Source organism: Aotus nancymaae, unplaced genomic scaffold (assembly GCF_030222135.1).
Source record: "Aotus nancymaae isolate 86718 unplaced genomic scaffold, 86718_ANA_hifiasm-v0.15.2.pri h1tg000010l, whole genome shotgun sequence".
NCBI lineage: Eukaryota > Metazoa > Chordata > Mammalia > Primates > Aotidae > Aotus > Aotus nancymaae.
Window position 1 is genome coordinate 60,694,249 of NW_026988421.1, and position 21,778 is coordinate 60,716,026.

General features: G+C 40.3%; 1 protein-coding gene across 6 annotated transcripts in view; it reads left to right on the forward strand.

Moving 5' to 3' along the window:
• DDX50 (DExD-box helicase 50) overlaps positions 1-21,778 on the forward strand; it is a 46,809-nt gene that overhangs the window by 13,932 nt on the left and 11,099 nt on the right. For 5 of the 6 annotated variants that reach the window (XM_064374211.1, XM_064374214.1, XM_064374216.1 and 2 more), the window contains 5 exons: positions 4,308-4,457; positions 18,812-18,973; positions 19,495-19,614; positions 20,686-20,759; positions 21,430-21,589. In XM_064374211.1, the coding sequence (XP_064230281.1) occupies positions 4,308-4,457; positions 18,812-18,973; positions 19,495-19,614; positions 20,686-20,759; positions 21,430-21,589 (666 nt within the window). The remainder of the gene's footprint in view (positions 1-4,307; positions 4,458-18,811; positions 18,974-19,494; positions 19,615-20,685; positions 20,760-21,429; positions 21,590-21,778) is intronic. The other variant, XM_064374212.1, reaches the window with a different exon arrangement.

Below are 21,778 nucleotides of genomic sequence, written 5' to 3' on the forward strand. Positions count from 1 at the left end.
CTTGAATCTGGGAGGTGGAGGTTGCAATAAACTGAAATTATGCCACTTGCGCTCCAGCCTGGGTGACAGAGGGAGACCCTGTCTCCAAAAAAAACAACCATGCACTTCGGGAGGCCGAGGCAGGTGGATCACAAGGTCAAGAGATTGAGACCATCCTGGTCAACATGGTGAAACCCCGTCTCTACTAAAAATACAAAAATTAGCCAGGCATGGTGACGCGTGCCTGTAGTCCCAGCTACTCGGGAGGCTGAGGCAGGAGAATCGCTTGAACCCAGGAGGCGGAGGTTGTGGTGAGCTGAGATCAAGCCATTGCACTCTAGCCTGGGTAACAAAAGCGAAACTCCATCTCAAAAAAAAAAAAAAAAAAAAAAACAACCATGGAAGTTAGAAGAAGAATCCATAAGGGAAAAGGTTTATAATTTTGAGTCCATGAAAGTTAAACGTTAAACCAATAGTATGTTTAAAAAAAGAATTAGACTGGGCATGGTGGCTCACGTCTGTAATCCCAACACTTTTGGAGGCCAAGGTGAGCAGATCACAAGCTCTGGAGATTGAGACCATCCTGACCAACATGGCAAAACCCATCTCTACTAAAAATACAAAAATTTTCTGGGTATGGTGGCATGCGCCTATAATCCCAACTACTCAGGAGGCTGAGGAAGGAGAAACTTGAACCAGGGAGGCGGAGGTTGCAGTGAGCCAAGATCGTGCCACCGCACTCCAGCCTGGCGGCAGAGCGAGACTCATCTCAAAAAAAAAAAATTAAAAGTAATGTTTACAGTATTTATGTCAGTCAATAGGTACCATATATCATTTTTCTATTTAATAGATGTATATTTATGTGTATGTAGGAAAGACTAGGCGACGAGGTGAACAGCATTATTATCTGCAGAATGTAATGCAGTAGTTAAAAAGAATTAGTGATAAAAACCTAATTATACAATGATGTGTGCAAAAATTACACTACTTTAAAAAATAGACAAATAGTGCTAAATGGATTCCTTAGGCATTTATGTAAATACACAAAAACAGTTTGAAAGAATAGCATTTATGTAAATACACAAAAACAGTTTGAAAGAATAAACTTCAAATAATGATTACTTCTGGTAAGGGGAGTGCTGGATGGTAAAAGGAAGCTTTGTATATTTTGTAATCATTGAAAGTTTTGCAGTAAGAATGTAAAATGTATCAGTAAAAAAGTTGATAAGGACATTGTCAAACATAAAATTGAATGGTAAATTGAATACGAAGATTGAATAGTGTAAAGAACATGATGTACCCATTACCTATTACCAGTCTTTAACAATGATCTTTTTTTCACCCCTGCATTTGAAGCAATCCCAGTCATCATTTCATCTTCAAGTAATGGTATATATTTCTTTTTTTTTTTTTTTTTGAGATGGAGTTTTGCTCTTGTTGCCCAGGCTCGAGTGCAATGGTGCCATCTCAGTTCACTGCACACTCTGCCTCCCGGCTTCAAGCAATTCTGCCTCAGCCTCCTGAGTAGCTAGGATTACAGGGGTCCGCCACCACTCCCGGCTAAATATTTTATGATCTATAGTTCCTTTTTTCTTCGCAATTTTCTGTTGAAAAAAACTCATTTGTCGGCGGGTGTGGTGATTCACGCCTGTAATCCCAGGCTTTGGGAGGTCAAGGCAGGTGGATCACCTGAGATCAGGAGTTCGAGACCAGCTTGACCAATATGGTAAAACCCCATCTCTACTAAAAATACAAAAATTAGCCAGGTGTGGTGGCACGTGTCTGTAGACCCAGCTACTCAGGAAGCTGAGACAGGAGAATCACTTGAACCTGGGAGGGGTGGAGGTTGCAGTGAGCTGAGACCACACCACTGAACTCCAGCCTGGGTGACAGCATCAGACCCCATCTCAGAAAAAAAAAAAAAAACTCATTTGTCTTATGAGTTTCCCGTAGTCTGTTTTGCTGATTTGCATCCCTGTGGTTTTTATTTTTGTTTATTTATTTTACTTTTAACACCACTCAAGGATATGTGAGTTTTCTTTGTTGTGTTGTGTTTTTGTTTTTTTGTGTTTTTTTTTGAGAGAGTCTCACTCTGTCACCCAGGCTGCAGTGCAGTGGCATAATCTTGGCTCACTGCAACCTCCACCTCCCAGGTTCAGGCAGTTCTCCTCCCTCAGCCGTGTGAGTAGCTGGGACTGCAGGCATGCACCACCACGCCTGGCTAATTTTTATATTTTTAGTAGAGATGTAGTTTTGTCATGTTGGCTAGGCTGGTCTCAAAGTCCTCACCTCATGTGATCTGCCTGCCTTGAACTCCCAAAGTGCTGGGATTACAGGTGTGAGCCACTGTACCTGATCTCCCCATAAGTATTTTAACATACATATCTTTTTTTTTTTTTTTTTAATACTGGAGTTTTGCTCTTGTCATCCAGGCTGGAGTGCAATGGTGCGAATCTTGGCTCACTGCAACCATCTCCTGGATTCAAGCAATTCTCCTGCCTCAGCCTCCCGAGTAGCTGGGATTACAGGTGCCTGCCACCATGCCCAGCTAATTTTTATAATTTTAGTAAAGATGGGGTTTCACCATGTTGGCCAGGCTGGTCTTGAACTCATGACTTCAGGTGATCCACCCCCTTCAGCCTCCCAAAGTGCTGAGATTGTAGATGTGAACCACCGTGCCCTTCCTAGCATATATATCTTTAAGAAAAGTGCCATATTTACAGTTTTTAAAACTGAGAGGTAAAATTCACATAACTAAAACTAATCATTTTAAAGTATACAATCACTGTCATGTAGTACATTTACAGTGTACAGCCGTCACTTCTATTTCCAAACATTTTCATCACCCCAAAAGGAAACCCCAAAACCATTAAGTAGTTACTCCCCATTCCCTTCTTGCTTTTTCTTTTTTTCTTTTTTTTTTTTTTTGAGACAGTCTTGGTCTGTTGCCCAGGCTGGAAAGCAGTGGCGCCATCACAGCTCACTGTAACCTCCACCTCCCAGGTTCAAGCAATTCTCCTGCCTCAACCTCCCTGTAGTTGGAGTTACAGGTGCCTGCCACCATGCCTGGCTAATTTCTTGTATTTTTAGTAGAGTGGGGTTTTACCATGTTGCCTAGGCTGGTCTCCAACTCCTGACCTCAGGTGATCCGCCTGCCTTGCCCTCCCAAAGTGCTGGGATTACAGGCATGAGCTACCGTGCCCAGCCTCCATTCCCTCCTTTAGCCATTGTCAACCACCAGTCTGCTTTTTGTCTCTATGGATATACCTGTTCTGGATATTTCATTTACATTCATGTGCTGCATAGTGATGTTTTGGTCATCAGTGGACCATATATATGATGGCACATATATGATGGTGGTCCCATAAGATTATAATGGAGCTGTCCTATACATGTGTATCAGTTTTTATCTTTTATGTCATATTTTTACTGTACCTTTCCTATGTTTAGATAAGTTTAGAGACACATATACTTACCATTGTCTACAGTGTTCAGTACAGTAATATGCTGTATAGGTTTGTAGCCTAGAAGCAGTAGGGCATACCATATACCCTAGGTGTGTGTAGTAGGCTATACCCTAGGTTTGTGTAAGTACACTCTGGTGTTTGCGTAATTATGAAGCTGCCTAACGGTAGATTTCTCAGAACATATCCCTGTCATTAGGCAACGCGGCACTGTAAATATAATCATACAATATGTGACTTTTTATGTCTTCATTCACTTAGCATAATATTTTGAGGCTCATTCATATTATATTTATAAGTTTTAGAGATAAGATTTATGAACAATGAAATACAAAATCTTGTGTACATTTGCCTATTTTTGAAAAATTCATGTGTGTGTAACCCAAACCCTTATCATCATATCGAATATTGCCATCATCCCAGAAAGTTCCCTCATGCCCCTTCCCAATCAGTATCCTCAGTTCAGAGACAACCACTGTTCTGATTTTCTTCCACAATAGATTGGTATTGCCTATTCTAGAACTTCATATAAATGGAATGGTACTGTAGATGGCCATTTTCTGTAAGACTTTATTCACTCAGTATATTTTTTAAGGTTCCTATTGTTCCATGTATATCAGTAATTGGTTTCTTTTAATTGCTGAATGGTATTCTGTTTGAATATACTGCAGTTTGTTTATTCTTTCATCAAGTTGTTTATTGATGGCCCTTTGACTATATTGTTTCTAAGTGTGGCTGAGGAGAGTCTTTGTCTTACAGTCTCCCAGGAAGGCTAATTCTTGACCAGATAGAAAAAATATACAAGAGAAATATTTTTAAATAATTTTAATGAAACAAATAATACGATATTTTCTTTCTTCAAAGCATTTGGCTATCCAGTGTCATTGGTCTCAGAGGCCAGCAGTTATTGGAGATGTCCTTCAAGTCTACAGTGGGTCTGAAGGGAGGGCTATTATTTTCTGTGAGACCAAGAAGAATGTAACTGAAATGGCCATGAATCCACACATAAAACAGGTACGTCTTTTTTTCATGCTTTCTCTAATTGACATTATAAGGATGAATCACTGAATAAAAATCATATTGTCCTTTGTGGACCAGATTTGATAAGTCATTCTCAAAATTGAGTTGTAAGGCTGGGTGCAGTGGCTCACACCTATAATCCTGTGACCTGATAAGTCAGGATAGAATTTTATCAGTTTTGTTTGTTTGTCTTGAGACAAGGTCTCCTTCTTATGCCCAGGCTGGAGTGCAGTGGCACAATCATGGTTCACTGCATTCTTGACTTCCTGGGCTCAGGTGATTCCCCCATCTCAGCCTCCTAAGTAGCTGGGACTACAGGTGCATGCCACAATGCCCGGCTAATTTTGTGCATATTTTATAGAGATGAGATTTCACCATGTAGCCCAGGCTGGGCTTGAATTCCTGGGCTCAAACAATCCGCTCCCCCTCAACCCTTCCTTGGCCTGCTGAAGTACTGGGATTACAGATGTGAGCCACCACACCTGACCTCTATTAAGTTTTATCAGTTTTTTTAAGACTTTGAAAATGTGATCTGGAGATCATAAAGGTTGAAACAAAATGAATTTCTACGAGTAAAAGAGGGTAATATTTTAGAGTTGTGTTATAAAACTACAAATTTTTATTAAATTAATGAATCAGAATACTAAATCTATGTGTCTTTTTCTTTCTTAAAAAATACCTTTTGGTTGGGTGCGGTGGCTCACGCCTGTAGTCCCAGCACTTTGGGAGGCTGAGGCGGGTGGATCACCTGAGGTCAGTAGTTCAAGACCAGCCTGGCCAACATGGTGAAACCCCACCTCTACTAAAATTACAAACATTAGCCAGGGATGGTGGTGGGTGCCTGTAATCCCAGCTACTCAGGGGGCTGAGGCAGGAGAATTGCTTGAACCCAGGAGGTGGAGGTTGCAGTGAGCTGAGATGGTGCCACTACTGTCCAGCCTGGGCGACACACTGAGACTCCCATCTCAAAAAACAAACAAACAAACAAAAAACCTTTTACAGAAAATTTCAAACATGTACAAAAGTCGATAGAATCGTGTAATGAACCCCTATGTATTCATCCTCCAGTTTTAATAATTATCTATATGCTAACCTACCTCCTCTTTCAGAATTATTTTGATGCAAACCCTGGATATCATATTATTATATCCATAAATGTTTGGGTATGTATCTCTAAAAGAAAAGAATTTTCAAAAAAAAAAAAAACCCAACAATACTGTTATCAGATCTAAAAAATTAACTAATAATTAGAAATATCAATTCATTTCACATTATCAGTTGTCTTACAAATGCTTATTTTCTTTTATTGTTGGTTTTCCTGAATCTGGGTCCAAATAAGATCTTACATTGTGTGATTTTATTAAGTAGCTTTTAATATATGGATTACTCCTTTTTTTTTTTTTTTTTGCAGCTTTTTTTGTTTAAGAAACTCAGTTGTCAGCCGGGCGCGGTGGCTCACGCCTGTAATCCCAGCACTTTGGGAGGCCGAGGCGGGTGGATCACGAGGTCAAGAGATCGAGACCATCCTGGTCAACATGGTGAAACCCCGTCTCTACTAAAAATACAAAAAATTAGCTGGGCACGGTGGCGCGTGCCTGTAATCCCAGCTACTCAGGAGGCTGAGGCAGGAGAATTGCCTGAACCCAGGAGGCGGAGGTTGCAGTGAGCCGAGATCGCGCCATTGCACTCCAGCCTGGGTAACAAGAGCAAAACTCCGTCTCAAAAAAAAAAAAAAAAAAGAAACTCAGTTGTCATAAATCTAGAGTATTGCTTCCCCATGATGTCATTTAACATGTTCCTCTCTTCTATATTTTCTGAATATTCAGGTTTGTTTGTTTAGGGCAGAACTACTTCATAGGTGGTGTACTTCCAGCAGGAGGTATATATGTCTAGTTCTTTTTGTGATGTTAACGTCCACCGATAATCAGTCCTTACGTCAATGTCTCTTCAGTTATTTTTGTTGTTTGTGACTTGTTATTGAGTAGATTCCTGAGAAAAGGGCTTATGGAAACAATATTGCCTATTGATAATACCTTGTTTGTGACTTTACAACTGAAAATTATTTTGGCTGTATATGAAATTCTTGGTTCACATTTTCTTTCCTTCATTGTCTTAAATGTGTTACTTTACTGTTTTTGGAATAAAGCATCGCTATAAAAAGATGCCAGTCTGATCTTTTTTCCTTATATGTGATTATCTTAAAATCTTTTTTGTAAGTGATTTTCTTTAAAAATCAGTAGTTTTACTAGAATATATTTTGGTGGTGTTCTTTGTCAGTGTTTCTGGGTGCACAGTGTGCACTTTCAGATTGTAGTTTCATATGCATTTTTTAGAAGTTTCAGCAAAATTTTCTTGAATGACAGTTTTTAGCATTTGGTTTTCCAATTGCTTTGGTTTTCTTCTTTAAGGACTCTTGTACATATGTTGGCTCTCCTTTTTGACTCTCCCTGGTCACTTTATATCAAATCTTTTTTTTTTTTTTGAGCTTTCTTTCACTTATTATACATTAAGCCTTTTTCATCTTTTTCTTTATTCAGTTTCAAAATTTCTCTCTTTTTAAGAGACAGGGTCTTGCTGTGTTGCCCACATGGGAGCGCAGTGGCTATTCACACATGTAATCATGGCACTTTATAGCTTTGAACTCACGTAGCTAGGACTGTAGGCATGCACTACTACACAGGCCTCAAAATTTCCCATTTTTAAGAAATATGTTGTGTTTATTCAGTCTTTTGCTCTTTCTAGTATAGTCTTCATTTGTGAAAAGTTACCTTTTATTTCTGCTTCTTTCATGAGTCATTTTATCTCATCAAAAGACTGAAAAGTTTTTCTTAATTTGATTTTTGTTCTTTAACATAGCATTAATTTTTTTTCTTCTAGTAGGCATGGTGGCTCACACCTGTAATCTCAGTACTCTGGGAGGCCAAGTCTGGAAGATTGCTTGAGCCCAGGAGTTCAAGACAAGCCTGGGCAACAGAGCGAGACTCCATCTCTATATAAAAAAAAAAAAAAATTAGCCAGAGGTGGTGGTGTGTGCCTGTAGTCCCAGCTACTCAGGAGGCTCAGGTGGGAGAACTTCCTAAGTCCAGGAGTTAGAGGTTACAGTGAGCTATGATCATGACACTGTACTCCATCCTGGGTGACAGAGTATGACTCTTTCTTTTTTGAGATGGAGTCTCTCTGTATTGCCCAGGCTGGAGTGCAGTGGTGAGATTTCAGATCACTGCAGCGGTGCGATTTCAGATCACTGCAGCCTCCACTTCCTGGGTTCAAGCGGTTCTCTTGCCTCAGCCTCCCGAGTAGCTAAGACTACAGCTGTGCGCCACCACACCCTGCTGGTTTTTGTATTTTTAGTAGAGATGGTGTTTCACCATATTGGCCAGGCTGGTCTCGAACTCCTGACCTTGTGATCCACCTGCCTCGGCCTCCCAAAGTGCTGGAATTACAGGTGTGAGCCACCACACCTGGCGGAGTATGACCCTTTCTCTTAAAAAAAAATTGTGTGTGTGTGTGTGTGTGTGTGTGTGTGTGTGTGTAATTTTAAAAACTTTTATATATTATTTATATATTTAATATGTATAATATACTTTTTAATTTTTTTTTTTTCTGAGATGGGGTCTCTGGCAGGAATGCAGTGGCATGATCTTGGCTCACTGCAGCCATCACCTCCCAGGTTCAAGTGATCCTCTCAGCCTTCAAGTACCTGAGACCACAGGTGCGTGCTACCATGCCTGGCTAAGTTTTTATTTTTGTAGAGATGGGATTGCCCAGGCTGCTTTCAATTCTGATCTTAAGTGATCTGCTTGCCTCTGCCTCCCAAAGTGCTGGGATTATAGACGAGAGCCACTGTGCCCAGCCAATATATGATATATATGTATATATTTTTTTATTTCTTATTTATTTTTTTTGAGACACAGTTTCACCCTGTCACCCAGGCTGGAGTGCAGTGGTATGATCTTGGCTCACTGCAGCCTCCTCATCTTAGGTTCAAGCGATTATCATGTCTCAGCCTCCAGAGTAGCTGGGATTACAGGTGTGTACCACTGCACCTCGCTAAGTTTTATATTTTTAGTAGAGATGGGGTTTCGCCATGTTGGCCAGGTTGGTCTCCAACTGCTGACCTCAAATGATCCACCTGCCTTGGCTTCCCTAATTAGGGGATTATAAGTGTGAGCCACTGTTCCCGGCCATATGTATATATCTTAATAAGCTGCTTTGAGCTCATTCAAAATGCTGTACTTTTATTTGTTTTGTGGATAAGCTTTTCTAGATCACTTTATTTGTGGAGATATCCTGCCTTTTTTTTTTAAAACAGTCTCACTCTGGCCCAGGCTGGAGTGCAGTGGTGCGATGTCAGCTCACTTCAACCTCTGCCTCCCAGGTTCAAGCAATTCTCCTGCCTCAGCCTCCAGAGTAGCTGGGATTATAGGCGGGCAACACCGTGCCCGACTAATTTTCATATTTTTAGTAGAGATGGGTTTCACCATGTTGGCCAGGCTGGTCTCGAACTCCTGACCTCAAGTGATCTGCCTGCCTAGGCTTCCCAAAGTGCTGGGATTACAGGCATGAGCCACCATGCCTACCAAATTTTTTTTTTTAAGAGACAAATCCTGCCATGTTGCCAGCGTTGGAGTGCCTTGGCTATTCACAGACACGGTAATAGCACACTGCAGCCTCTAACTCCTGGCCTTAAGGGATCCTCTCTCATTAGCCTCCTGAGTAACTGGGACTACAGGCATATGCCACTGCACCCAGCTAATTTTGCTTATTCGTTTTTCCTTCCTAATTACTTTCTGTGAGATTTGACTGTGATCTTTTCTGTTGCTCATTTTTAGATTAAGTTAAGCTTTTTGAATTTTAGATGGGAAGGCATTAGTGAGAATACTTCTCTGGTGTCACAGCTCTAGAGCTGCTGCTTCTGTTATTTTTGTTAGTGTTTAAAAATATAGTCTGTAAATTATATCTGAGTAAAGCTGCTAAAAAAAAAAAAAAGGTCTACTTTCTGAGTTCTAGCTGTGTCTTTCCTCACTTTTCACTGGATCTTTTTTTTCTTTGATCCTGTTATTCTTGGCATCCTTAGTTTAGAGCCTCTGCCCAGCAGTTTCTCCTCAGCATGGGGCTTTGTCCTGGAAAGTGATCATTCGCTGTTAGTTTTGAACGTTTATATAGGGCCCAGCTTGCTCCCATCCCTGCAGACCTTAACTTGGGCTCCTCACAATCACCCTCAAGTATACAAAACTACTCCCAGTTTCAGCTGCTGTTGTCAACAATTTGAGAATATGCTTTCCAGGGAGCTTTTCATTATGCTTTCAAGATGGCAGACCAGAAAGATGGGGTCCCTGAATCACCTGTTCTTAGGAGTAGCAAATTCCCCCACGTAGATAAAAGATTTATCCTTCTCTGCTTATGTTTTGGAAATCATAAGACCACCTTGTCACTTAATTGTTTTATGTGTTGTGTGTGGATTTTTAGTTTTGTTATCCTAGTTGATGTGCATTATGTGGGAACTAGAGATTCAAAGTCACTGTCTTCCTTAGTGTCATTTTAACTAATTGTGTAGCATTAGCATTGGTGTTTAAATGTCCAGTATATGCTAGGTACGCATATAATTTTAGCACTTTGGGAGGCTAATGTTGGTGGATCACTGGAGGCCAGGAGTTCGAGACCAGCCTGGGCAGCCTAATGAGACACCATCTCTACAAAAAAGTTAAAAATTAGCTAGGGCTGGCCGCAGTGGCTTATGCCTGTAATCCTAGCATTTTGGGAGGCCAAGGCAGGTGGATTGCCTGAACTCAGGAGTTCAAGACCACCTTGTGCAACATGGTGAAACCCAGTCTCCATTAAAGTACAAAAAAATTATCCAAGCATGGTGGTGCACACTTGTAGTCCCAGCTTGGCAGGTTGAAGCACAAGAATCACTTGAACCTGGGAGGCAGAGGTTACAGTGAGCCCAGATCACTCCACTGCACTCTGACCTGGAGAACAGAGCAAGACTCAGTCTCCAAAAAAAAAAAAAAATTAGCCAGGTGTGGTGGCATTTTCCTGTATTCCTATCTATCTGGGAGGCTGAGGCAAAAGGATTGCTTGAGCCCAGGAGTTCGAGGTTGCAGTGAGCTATGATCATGACACTGCCTTCCAGCCTGGGTGACAAAGCGAGACCTTATCTCTTAAAAAAATTTAAAAAGTCTTGTATAAACATATAGATGCTAAATAGTGAAAGAGTGGTAGAGGGTAATTGAGTTACCTTTCTTTTCATTGCTTTAAAATACTCAGTAGCAGTTGTCTTGCAGAAGCTATTTTTTGATCTTGAAGAAATCGCCTTGCTACAAAGCCTGGGGGAGAATTCCTCTTTCAGTGGATAATAATCTGTTTCTAAAAAAAAGAAAAAGTCTGTTTCTGTGGTTTGGAGAATGGAATTTATCTTCTGCTTTGCTATTTAGGTAGAAAGTACTAGTAGTATCTCAGGAGTTATATGGGATTTTATGGATTAACCAGAGAACCTGAATAGTTTCTTTTTTATTTATTTTTAAATTCTAATTTACTTTTTTTCCCCTAAAGTCAAGTTTTAGTTGGTTTCCTTTGAAAAAAATGCCTTCTAAATTCTAAACAGCTGGGTTTAGTGGTACACCTGTAATTGCAGCTACTCAGGACGTTGAAGCAGGAGGATGGATTGAGCCCCAAGCAACACAGCAAGAACCCTCTCTCTGAATGAATGAATGAAATAATTAAACAGTCACACACACACACACACACACACACACACACACACACACACACACTCTCTCTCTCTCTCTCTCTCTCTCTCTCTCACTCTCACTCTCACTCTCTCTCTCTTTTGGAGAAAAAATTATTTAAAGTTGGAGACCTGGAAACTATCACTGGTATCATAAATGTAGTATGTTCCTCTTAGGACAAATTATCAAGCAAAGAAAAAACCCTATGTTCTCTCTCTTTTTTTTTTTGAGACAGGTCTTACTCTGTCACCCAGGCTGAAGTGCAGTGGTGTGATCACAGCTCACTGCAGCCTCAATTGCCTCAATTGCCCAGGCTCAAGTGGTTCTCCCACTTCAGCCTCCCAAGTAGCTGGGACTACAGGCGTGCGCCACCACACCTGGCTAATTTTTTATTTTTTTGTAGGGATATGATCTCCTTGTTATCCAGGCTAGTCTAGAACTCTTAGCCCCAAGCAGCCCTCCCACCTCGGCCTCCCAAAGTACTGGGATTACCAAAAACTTGTGTTGCAATTGAAAAATCCACTATGAAAAACCATTCAACTTATTTAAAGTATATTTGTTTATAACTTTTTTTCAAAAATTAGATGTTTGTTCTCTTGAAATATTTTCTTTTTTTTTTTTTTTTTTTTGAGCTGGAGTTTTGCTCTTGTTACCCAGGCTGGAGTGCAATGGCGCGATCTCGGCTCACCGCAACCTCTACCTCTTGGGTTCAAGCAATTCTCCTGCCTCAGCCTCCCGAGTAGCTGGTACTACAGGCGCGCACCACCATGCCCAGCTAATTTTTGTATTTTTAGTAGAGACGGAGTTTCACCTTGTTGACCAGGATGGTTTCGATCTCTTGACCTCGTGATCCACCCGCCTTGGTCTCCCAAAGTGCTGGGATTATAGGCATGAGCCACCACGCCCGGCCTTTGATATATTTTCTTAACTTGGGTTATATAATAACCACACAGGTTTTTTTTTTGCTGCTTTGGCTAAACTTTCCCAGTTTCTACTGAGGTCTTTTTATATTCTTGTCTGTACTTTAAATATTGGCATTCCTCACAAATCTGATTCTTACTCTACATATTTTTCATGGAGGAAAAAAGAATAGTGATTAATAGCACAGACTTGGGAGTCAGATTGGGGTTTAAATCTCAGTTGTGCTACTTAGTAGCATAATTTTGTACCTACCTACATATGTACACATACATGTACATATATTGTCCTGCTTTTAAGAAGTGGTATTTCAAGCATCTGCTTTTAGTGAAGAAAAAGTAAATTAAAAAAAAAAAAAAAGTATTAGCCAGGTGTGGTGGCTCATGCCTGTTATCCCAGCACTTTGGGAAGCCAGGGCAGGAAGATTGCTTGAGCCTAGGAATTTGAGACCAGCCTGGGCATTTCATTTATATAGTAGATAAATTTTTAAAGGGGGAAATATGCATGAATTAAACTTTTTAAAATGTATTATGGAAATTATATTAATTAAGCTTCCTATTTAAAGGAATACTTTTGAGCCAGGCACGTGGTTCAAGCCTGCAATTCCAGCTACTCAGGAGACTGAGGTGGGAGGATCTCTTAGCCCAGGATTTTGAGGTTGTAATGAGCTATGATTTTGCGATTTTACTGTAGCTTGGGCAACAGAGCAAGATTCTCTCTCTTAAAAATAAATGAATAGGCCAGGCGTGGTGGCTTATGCCTGTAATCCCAGCAATTTGGGAGGCCAGGACGGGCAGATCACGGGGTCAGGAGTTTGAGACCAGCCTGGCTAGCATGGATGAACCCCATCTCTACTAAAAATACAAAAAAAAAAAAAAAAAAAAAATTAGCTAGGTGGTGACATATGCCTGCAGTCCCAGCTACTAGGCAGGCTGAGGCAGGAGAATCACTTGAACCTGAAAGGCGGAAGTTGTGGTGAGCTGAGATTCTGCCATTGCACATCAGCCTGGGCAACAAGAGTGAAACTCTGCCTCAAGGAAATAAATAAATAAATAATAGGCTTGGTTGGGTGGCTCATGCCTGTAATCCCAGCACTTAGGGAGGCTGAGGTGGGCAGATCACAAGGTCAGGAGATGGAGACCATCCTGGCTAACACAGTGAAACCCTGTCTCTACTAAAAATACAAAAAATTAGCCAGGCACGGTGGCACGCACCTGTAGTCCCAGCTACTGAGGCAGGAGAATTGCTTGATCCCAGGAGGCGGAGGTTGCAGTGAGCTGAGAGTGTACCACTGCACTCCAGCCTGGGCGACAGTGAGACTCTATCTCAAAAAAAAAAAAAAAAATAATAATAATAATAATAAAAGGATATTTTTGAAATTAAAAGAATTTCTCTGGGAAGCCAAGACAGGAAAATTGCTTGAGGCCAGGCATTCAAAAGCAGCCTGGGCAACATAGTAAGAGTCTGTCTCTACAAAAAATTAAAAAATTGCCTGAGTGTGGTGGGACACACCTGTGGTCCAAGCTTCTGAGGAGGCTGAGGAGGGAAGCATTTCTTGAGCCCAACAGATTGAGGCTGCAGTAAGCAATGATTATGCCATTGCACTCAACCCTGGGCAACAGAGTGAGACCCTGTCTCCAAAATAAATGAAAAATGAAATTTAAAAAGTGGTATTAAAAATTACTTTCTTTTTTACCATTTTAAGATTTACATGGGCCAGGCATGGTGGTTCACATATGTAATCCCAGCACTTTGGGAGGCCAAGGCAGGAAGATCGCTTTAGCTCAGGAGTTTAAAACCAGCCTGGACAACATAGTGAGACCTCATCTCTATTTTATTTTTTAAAAAATTGTTTATTTAAGCCAAGTGCAGTGGCTCACGCCTGTAATCCCAGCACTTTGTGGGGGCTGAGGCGGGCAGATCACAAGGTCAGGAATTCAAGAGCAGCCTGGCCAACATAGTGAAACCCCATCTCTACTAAAAATACAAAAATTAGCTGGGCATAGTGGCATGTGCCTGTAATCCCAGCTACTCGGGAGGCCGAGGCAGGAGAATTGCTTGAACGGGGACCCAGGAGGCAGAGGTTGCAGTGAGCTGAGATCACAACACTGCACTCCAGCCTGGGCTATGGAGCGAGACTGTCTCAAAAAAAAAAAAATTGTTTATTTAAAGCATTTTCCATAGCGCTTTTCTTTTCTTGAAGCAAGTGGTCAATTAGTATAGGAATATAGAAGTATAGATATGTATAAATAGATCTAATAAACTCCTATGGCTCTAGTCATCTAGTATATGCTGATAACCAAATCTTTATCTCCCTGGGATCTGCCTCAAGAATACTAGACCTACTGGCTGCAGACACACCAACCCGTTATGCTCCTAAACCTAAATTACTTTCTACACGCCTATACCTACTCTGTCTCCAACATTCCCTAGGGCTAAATAATACATCTACCCATTGTTTAAACCAGAAATTTATGTATCACTCTTGAATTTATTCCTCACCCTTGGTCATCCAGTCAACTACATAGTATTTTTGGATTCTATCTCCTGTGGTTTAAAGTGACTCATTTATTTCTTTTTTCTTTTCTTTTTTTTGAGACGGGGTCTCATTGTGTCACCCAGGCTGGAGTGCAGTGGTGCGATCTCGGCTCACTGCAACCTCTGCCCTGCTGGGTTCAAGTGATTCTCCTGCCTTAGCCTCCCAGGTAGCTGGAATTACAGGTGCCTGCCACCATGCCCAGCTATTTTTTGTATTTTTAGTAGAGACGGGGTTTCACCATGTTGGCCAGGCTGGTCTCAAACTCCTAACCTCAGGTGATTCACCTGCCTTGGCCTCCCAAAATGTTGGGATTACAGGCATTAGCCAGTATGCTTAGCCTCTATTTATTTCTTACACCGTTTATTTCTTTTTACAGTTGCAGAAGCTAAAAATCTGAGAGTCATGTATAATGTATCTCTTTCCTTTATATATCATTTCTACTCTCTTGAATATGTCCTTGCAGTTTCATCAGCTAATAGTTATTGAATTCAGTTATGGTCTAGCCCCTACTTACCTTTCCAACCCCATCTTATCATACTTCCCTCTCATTTTTTTCCTTTTTTGCACATACTCCATACATGCCATGGTTTTTTTTGGTGGGAGGATGCGGTGGAGGGGGGAAACAAGGTCTCACTCTGTCTCCCAGTCTGGAGTACAGTGGCACAATGGCTTATTGCAGCCTCAACTGCTTGGGCCCAAATTATCCTCCCATCTCAGCCTCCCAAGTAGCTGGGATGACAAGTGTGTGCCCCTATGCCTGGCTAATTTTTTATTTTTTATAGAGATGGGATATCCTTGCATAACCTAGGCTGGTCTTGAACTCCTGGGCTCCAGCAGTCCTTCTACCTTGGCCTCACAAAGTGCTACGATTACAGGCATGAGCCACCATGCTGGTCAGCTCTTGAATTTGTAGTCTACCTTGCCTAGCAACTCCTATTCATCCTTCAGATCTCAGTCCAAAACATCACTTTTTAGAGAATCCTTTCTTGCCCCAGGCTAGGTCAAGTTGTCCTCTTATAAGTCTCATTGCCTGTTAAACTCATTCATTATCTGTTACATTCATTGTCTAAATTTATTTGCATGCCTAAGTATTTGAGTAATGTCCCTCTTTCTGACCAGTATATAAAGACTGTGAGGACAAAAGCAGTCTTATTTTTGTTCACCTTTTTATGCCTAGTGCCCAACTTGTTGTAGGTCATTATATATTTGTGGAGCAAATAGATGGTCATTGCCACCATCTTAGTGAGGCCACTGATACCTCTTCTTTTTTTAGAAACAGGCCTTGCTCTGTCATCCAGGCTGGTGGGTGGGTGACAGAACATATACAAAATATATAATATATATATATATGTAATATATATATATATTTTATATATATATATATATATTTTTTTTTTAATATACTTTTTTGAGATGGAGTTTCACTTTGTCGCCCAGGCCGGAGTGCAGTGGTGCGATCTCAGCTCGCCGTAACCTCTGCCTCCTGGGTTCCAGTGATTCTCCTGCCTCAGCCTCCCAAGTAGCTGGGATTACAGGTGCCCATCATCACGCCCGGCTACTTTTTTTGTATTTTTAGTAGAGTCGGAGTTTCACCATGTTGGCCAGGCTGGTCTTGATCTCCTGACCTCAGGTGATCACCTGTGTCGGCCTCCCAAAGTTCTAGGATTACAGGAGTGAGCCACTGTGCCCGGTTGTATAATTTAAATATGTTCATATTTTTCTGCTTATAATCATTCAATCGTTTCATATTATCTTCAGGATAAAGTTCATATTCTATTCCAATCTCATCTATCACTCCCTATCCTCTCACCTCCCCACTCCCTTTTCACTATGTTTCAGCAATGCTCAAATATTTGTAGGTTCCACTCCCCACTCTTTATGTGTGAGATTTCTTCTACCACGAACTCCCTAGCCTTCTGCTCCATTTTTTACCTACTAGTTGCTTATGATGTCAGGTCTCAGCTTCAGTGCTGCCTTCCTCTTGAACAAGATTGAGTTGGATTTCCCTCTTAAATATTCCTGTTGCACTCTGAACCTATACCTGTGATAGCACGCATCATACTGGATTGAAGAGGCCTGTCAGCTTGTTGCCCCCGAGCCATTTCTTTATTAATGTTCTAGAACCAGGTATAATCCAGGCAGATAGCAAGTGCTCACTGAATTCATTCATGTATGCATTAAGCTATTTAGATACCAAGGCTGAGATACTGTTGGTGTTAAATTATTGTTAAAAACTTTTTTTTTTTTTTTGATATGGAGTCTTGCTCTGTTTTCCAGGCTGGAGTGCAGTGGAGTGATTTCAGCTCACTGCAACCTTCTTCTCCCAGGTTCAAGTGATTCTCCTGCCTCAGCCTCTCGAGTACCTGGGATTACAGGCATGCACCACCACACCTGGCTAATCTTTGCATTTTTAGTAGAGATAAGGTTTCACCATGCTGGCCATGCTGGTCTTGAATTCCTGACTTCCAAGTGATCCACCCACCTCAACCTCCCAAAATTCTGGGATTACAGGCATGAGCCACTATGCGCGGCCTGATCATTGTTAATGAAATTTTTGACTTTAATATAGTGATCAAGAATACTAGGAAGTGTATTTATAGTACCAGGAAATTTGCAACCTAGATCAAGATGAACCCAATATAAATAGGTTCAACGTCACGAAAAATTACAGACATGTAAATTAAAACATCATTGGGAAATTATTTTTTCCTATTAAATTCACAAAGATTACAATGATTTATAATGTACAAGGTGGGTGGGGTGTGATGAAATAAATACTCATAGAGTATTGAAGAATAAAAGGTACACAACTTTTTTTATAATACAGTTTCTATTAAAGTGCTATGTGTTCATAATTTTGACCCATAATTCAACTTCTAGATATATATCCTACTGAAATACACAGATACTGAGTCATCCAGAGATATAAGTAAAAAGTTGTTCATTGCATTATTGTTTCTAAGGTGAAAATTTGAATACAGCCTAAATGTTAATTGGTAGGATTTCGCTAAAATAGATGCAGCTGCATCCATATGAATAAATTATATACAGTTCTAAAAAATTAAGTAGCATTTTACCTATAAATATGGATAGCTAAGATACAGGAAATTTATAAAGTAGATTACAAAACCCTACCTACATAATTTGATCCCATTTTATAAATAAATATATAAAGTCATAATATATGCGAGTGTAATGTGAGTAGTGTGAGAGTGTGTGTGTATGTGTGTATTTAAAAAAAAATAGTGGCCAGATGTGGTGTTGCACACCTGTAATCCCAGCACTTAGGGAGGCCAAGGCCAGGGCTCACCTGAGTTCAAGACACTGTGTATATGTGTATTTAAAAAAAAAATAGTGGCCAGATGTGGTGCTGCACACCTGTAATCCCAGCACTTAGGGAGGCCAAGGCCAGGGCTCACCGGAGTTCAAGACAAGCCAGCTCAACACGGTGAAACCCTGTTTCTACTAAAAATACAAAAATTAGCTGGACATGGTGGTGGACACATGTAATCCCAGCTACTCAGGAGGCTGAGACAGGAGAATTGCTTGAACCTGAGAGGTGGAGGGTGTAGTGAGCTGAGATTGTGCCATTGCACTTCTGCCTGGGCAATAAGAATGAAAGTCTGCCTCAAAAAAACAAAACCAAAAAAAAGTCTATGCTTGGCGTGGTGGCTCATGACTGTAATCCTAGCACTTTGGGAAGCCAAGATGGGCAGATCACCTGAGGTCAGGAGTTTGAGACTAGCCTGACCAACATGGAGAAACCCCATCTCTACTAAAAATACAAAATTATTTGGGCGTGGTAGGCACATGCCTGTAATCCCAGATACTTGGGAGACTGAGGCAGGATAATTGCTTGAACCCAGGAGGCAGAGGTTGTGGTGAGCCAAGATCAAGCCATTGCACTCTAGCCTGGGCAACAAGAGCGAAACTCCATCTCAAAAAAAAAAAAAAATCTGACAGAATATTACCACACTCTTAGCAGTGAATTATTTCTAAGTGGCTAGTATTAGGGAAGCTTTTACATTTTATGTTAAATATTTTCAGAAAGTAAGATTTAAAAACATGCAAAAGGAGCACAGACTAGATGGTATTGCAGTGCTATCAGTTGCAAGTAAGTATGAGCTGTACACTTAATTTTCTCCCTCTTTCTCAAATAGAATGCCCAGTGTTTACATGGGGACATTGCACAGTCACAAAGAGAAATTACACTAAAAGGCTTCAGAGAAGGTAGTTTTAAAGTTTTGGTGGCAACCAATGTGGCTGCCCGTGGTTTGGACATTCCTGAAGTTGACCTGGTTATTCAAAGTTCTCCTCCTCAGGTAGGAAATGGGATTTGATTTGGGGAAGATAAGAGCAATTTTATAAATTCCCATTTAATTTACAGTTTATTGCTTGGGATGTGAAAAATATGTCATCTCTTCTTGCTCTTAGCCATTTTTTGTTAGTGTGGTATTAAATTGATCAGATTATGATACCTTTGCAGATGATTAAGTTTATTGTTTGGATTTGAAGGATGGAGCAACAAAATCAGACAGAATTATAAAAAGTTGCCATTTAAAGAAACCTGGGATGAAGTAGATTATTATTATTATTACTATTATTTTAATTTCTTCTCATAGGGAACTGATTTTTATTTTTTAAAAAAGATGAAGTAGATTAAAAGGTTTTAAATCTTATCGCCTTTACCTCAAAATCCACACATATAAATTGCTTGGAATGTTGAAAAGAGCAATAGGATTGAAATAAATATATTATTACTATTATTAACATTATTATTTGGATTCTGGAATGACTGGAACTTGCCAGATTTTTAAAAAGTATTACCTCTTACAATCTTTAGGATGTTGAGTCCTATATCCATCGCTCTGGACGCACAGGTAGAGCTGGACGGACAGGGATTTGTATATGTTTTTATCAACCAAGAGAAAGAGGTCAACTAAGATATGTGGAGCAAAAAGCAGTAAGTAGAGTTAAATTATTTCAGGCTTATTGTCTAAATGGTGCTTTAGAAGAGAGCTCTTTTTACGTTTATTCTCACAAGTAGGTCTTTATAACTTTTCTCAGTTTAAGCTGTATTTGGATGTGAAGCCTGCAGAGATCTAAATTTATATTAGCTTCAAGACTTCAGTACAGCTTTTATTGTGAAGACAGTGGAGCTGACTTTCTCATCTTTTCCTTGAATTTCTCTCTTCATACTAAAATCAGAAGTGCATTGTGATTTCAGTACTTCTTAGTCCAGCATTGTAAATGGGTGGCTCTAAGATCGTCTTGGTATAATAGTTAACATTCTTTTAAGTAATGATACAATGGACAGTTTCTAAAGAAACTACATTTTCTGTGGTCTGGATTTTTTTTGTGGTATTTCATATTTTTCCTATTTTTATATGTGTTTTTATATGCTATTTCATATACTTTGTAAAATGAGATAGTGTAATAAGGAGGAAAAAAGCTGATAGATTTAAACATCTTTTTTTTTTTTTTTTGAATCAGACTTGTTTTGCAAGTGAAATTCCATGATTGCAACTAAGGGGCATTTCAAAAAATTATTTTTCTGAAATTTGTAATTGATGATTTATTAGGAAAAAACAGATCTTGGCTGGGTGCAGTGGTTGACGCCTGTAATCCCAGCACTTTGGGAGGCTGAGGCAGGTGGATACTTGAGGTCAGGAGTTTGAGTCTAGCCTGCCCAACATGGTGAAACCCCATCTCTACTAAAAATACAAAAACTAGCTGGGCATGGTGGCAGGCGCCTGTAATCCCAGTTACTAGGGTGGCTGGGGCAGGAGAATCGCTTGAGCCCAGGAGGTGGAGGTTGCAGTGAGCCAAGATTGCTTCATTGCACTCCAACCTGGGCGACAGAGCAAGACTCTGTCTCAAAAAAAAAAAAAAAAAGGATAAAACAGATCTTTTAATCTACTAGGGCTATGAAATCTTTAAGTCCAAGAAATAGAAATTCAACAAACTATTAATATATTTAGGAATTAATTTTGAAGACTTCCATTTTTCTTTAATGTAACTCTTTCATTTTCAGGGAATTACTTTTAAACGTGTAGGTGTTCCTTCTACAATGGATTTAGTTAAATCTAAAAGCATGGATGCCATCAGGTATGCTTTCTGAACTTGCTGAATACTTGTTTCTTTTGTATTAGGCTATTCATCTATAAGCTCTCCTAGTTCAAATAGCAGAAAATTTTAATCACCAGTTTTACCAGCAGACATTTAGTTATGTTAAAATATAAAAATGTTTTAGCCGGGCACTGTGGTGCATGCCTGTAATTCCAGCACTTTGGAAGGCTGATGTGGGCAGATTGCTTGAGCTTAAGAGTTTGAGACTAGCTTGGCTAACATGGTGAAACCTTGTTTGTACAAAAAATACAAAGATTAGCCAGGCGTGGTGGTGCATGCACCTGTAGTTCCAGCTACTTGGAAGGCTGAGGTGGGAGGATCGCTTGAGCTTAGGAGTTTGAGACTAGGTTGGCTAACATGGTGAAACCTTGTTTGTACAAAAAATACAAAGATTAGCCAGGCGTGGTGGTGCATGTACCTGTAGTTCCAGCTACTTGGAAGGCTGAGGTGGGAGGATCGCTTGAGTTTGGGAGGTTGAGGCTGCAGTGAGCCAAGATTGTGCCAGTGCACTCCAGACTGGGTGACAGAGCAAGGCTCTGTCTCAAAAAAGAGAAGAAAAGAAAAGAAAAAGTTACTCTTTCTTTTTCCCATTTATCTTCTTTTATTTTTTCCCTGCATCTTGACCAAGAATACTGTTTTTAAACCATAGGTCTCTGGCTTCCGTTTCTTATGCTGCTGTTGATTTTTTCCGACCATCAGCTCAGAGACTGATAGAAGAGAAAGGGGCAGTGGATGCACTGGCTGCAGCCTTAGCCCACATTTCTGGTGCATCAAGCTTTGAACCACGATCTTTGATCACCTCTGATAAGGTAGAAATCTGTGAATTGTCTGCAAGTGGGAAAAGGTTAACGTTGAACCATAGTAAATATTGTATAGTGAATTACTGTGTTTCTTGTGCAAAAAAAAAAAAAACTGCTTTGCTCTATGAGAAACTGATCTCCTTATTCTCCTTTTTTGACAATCACCTCTTCCAGAGATATTTCAAACCCACAGAAAAA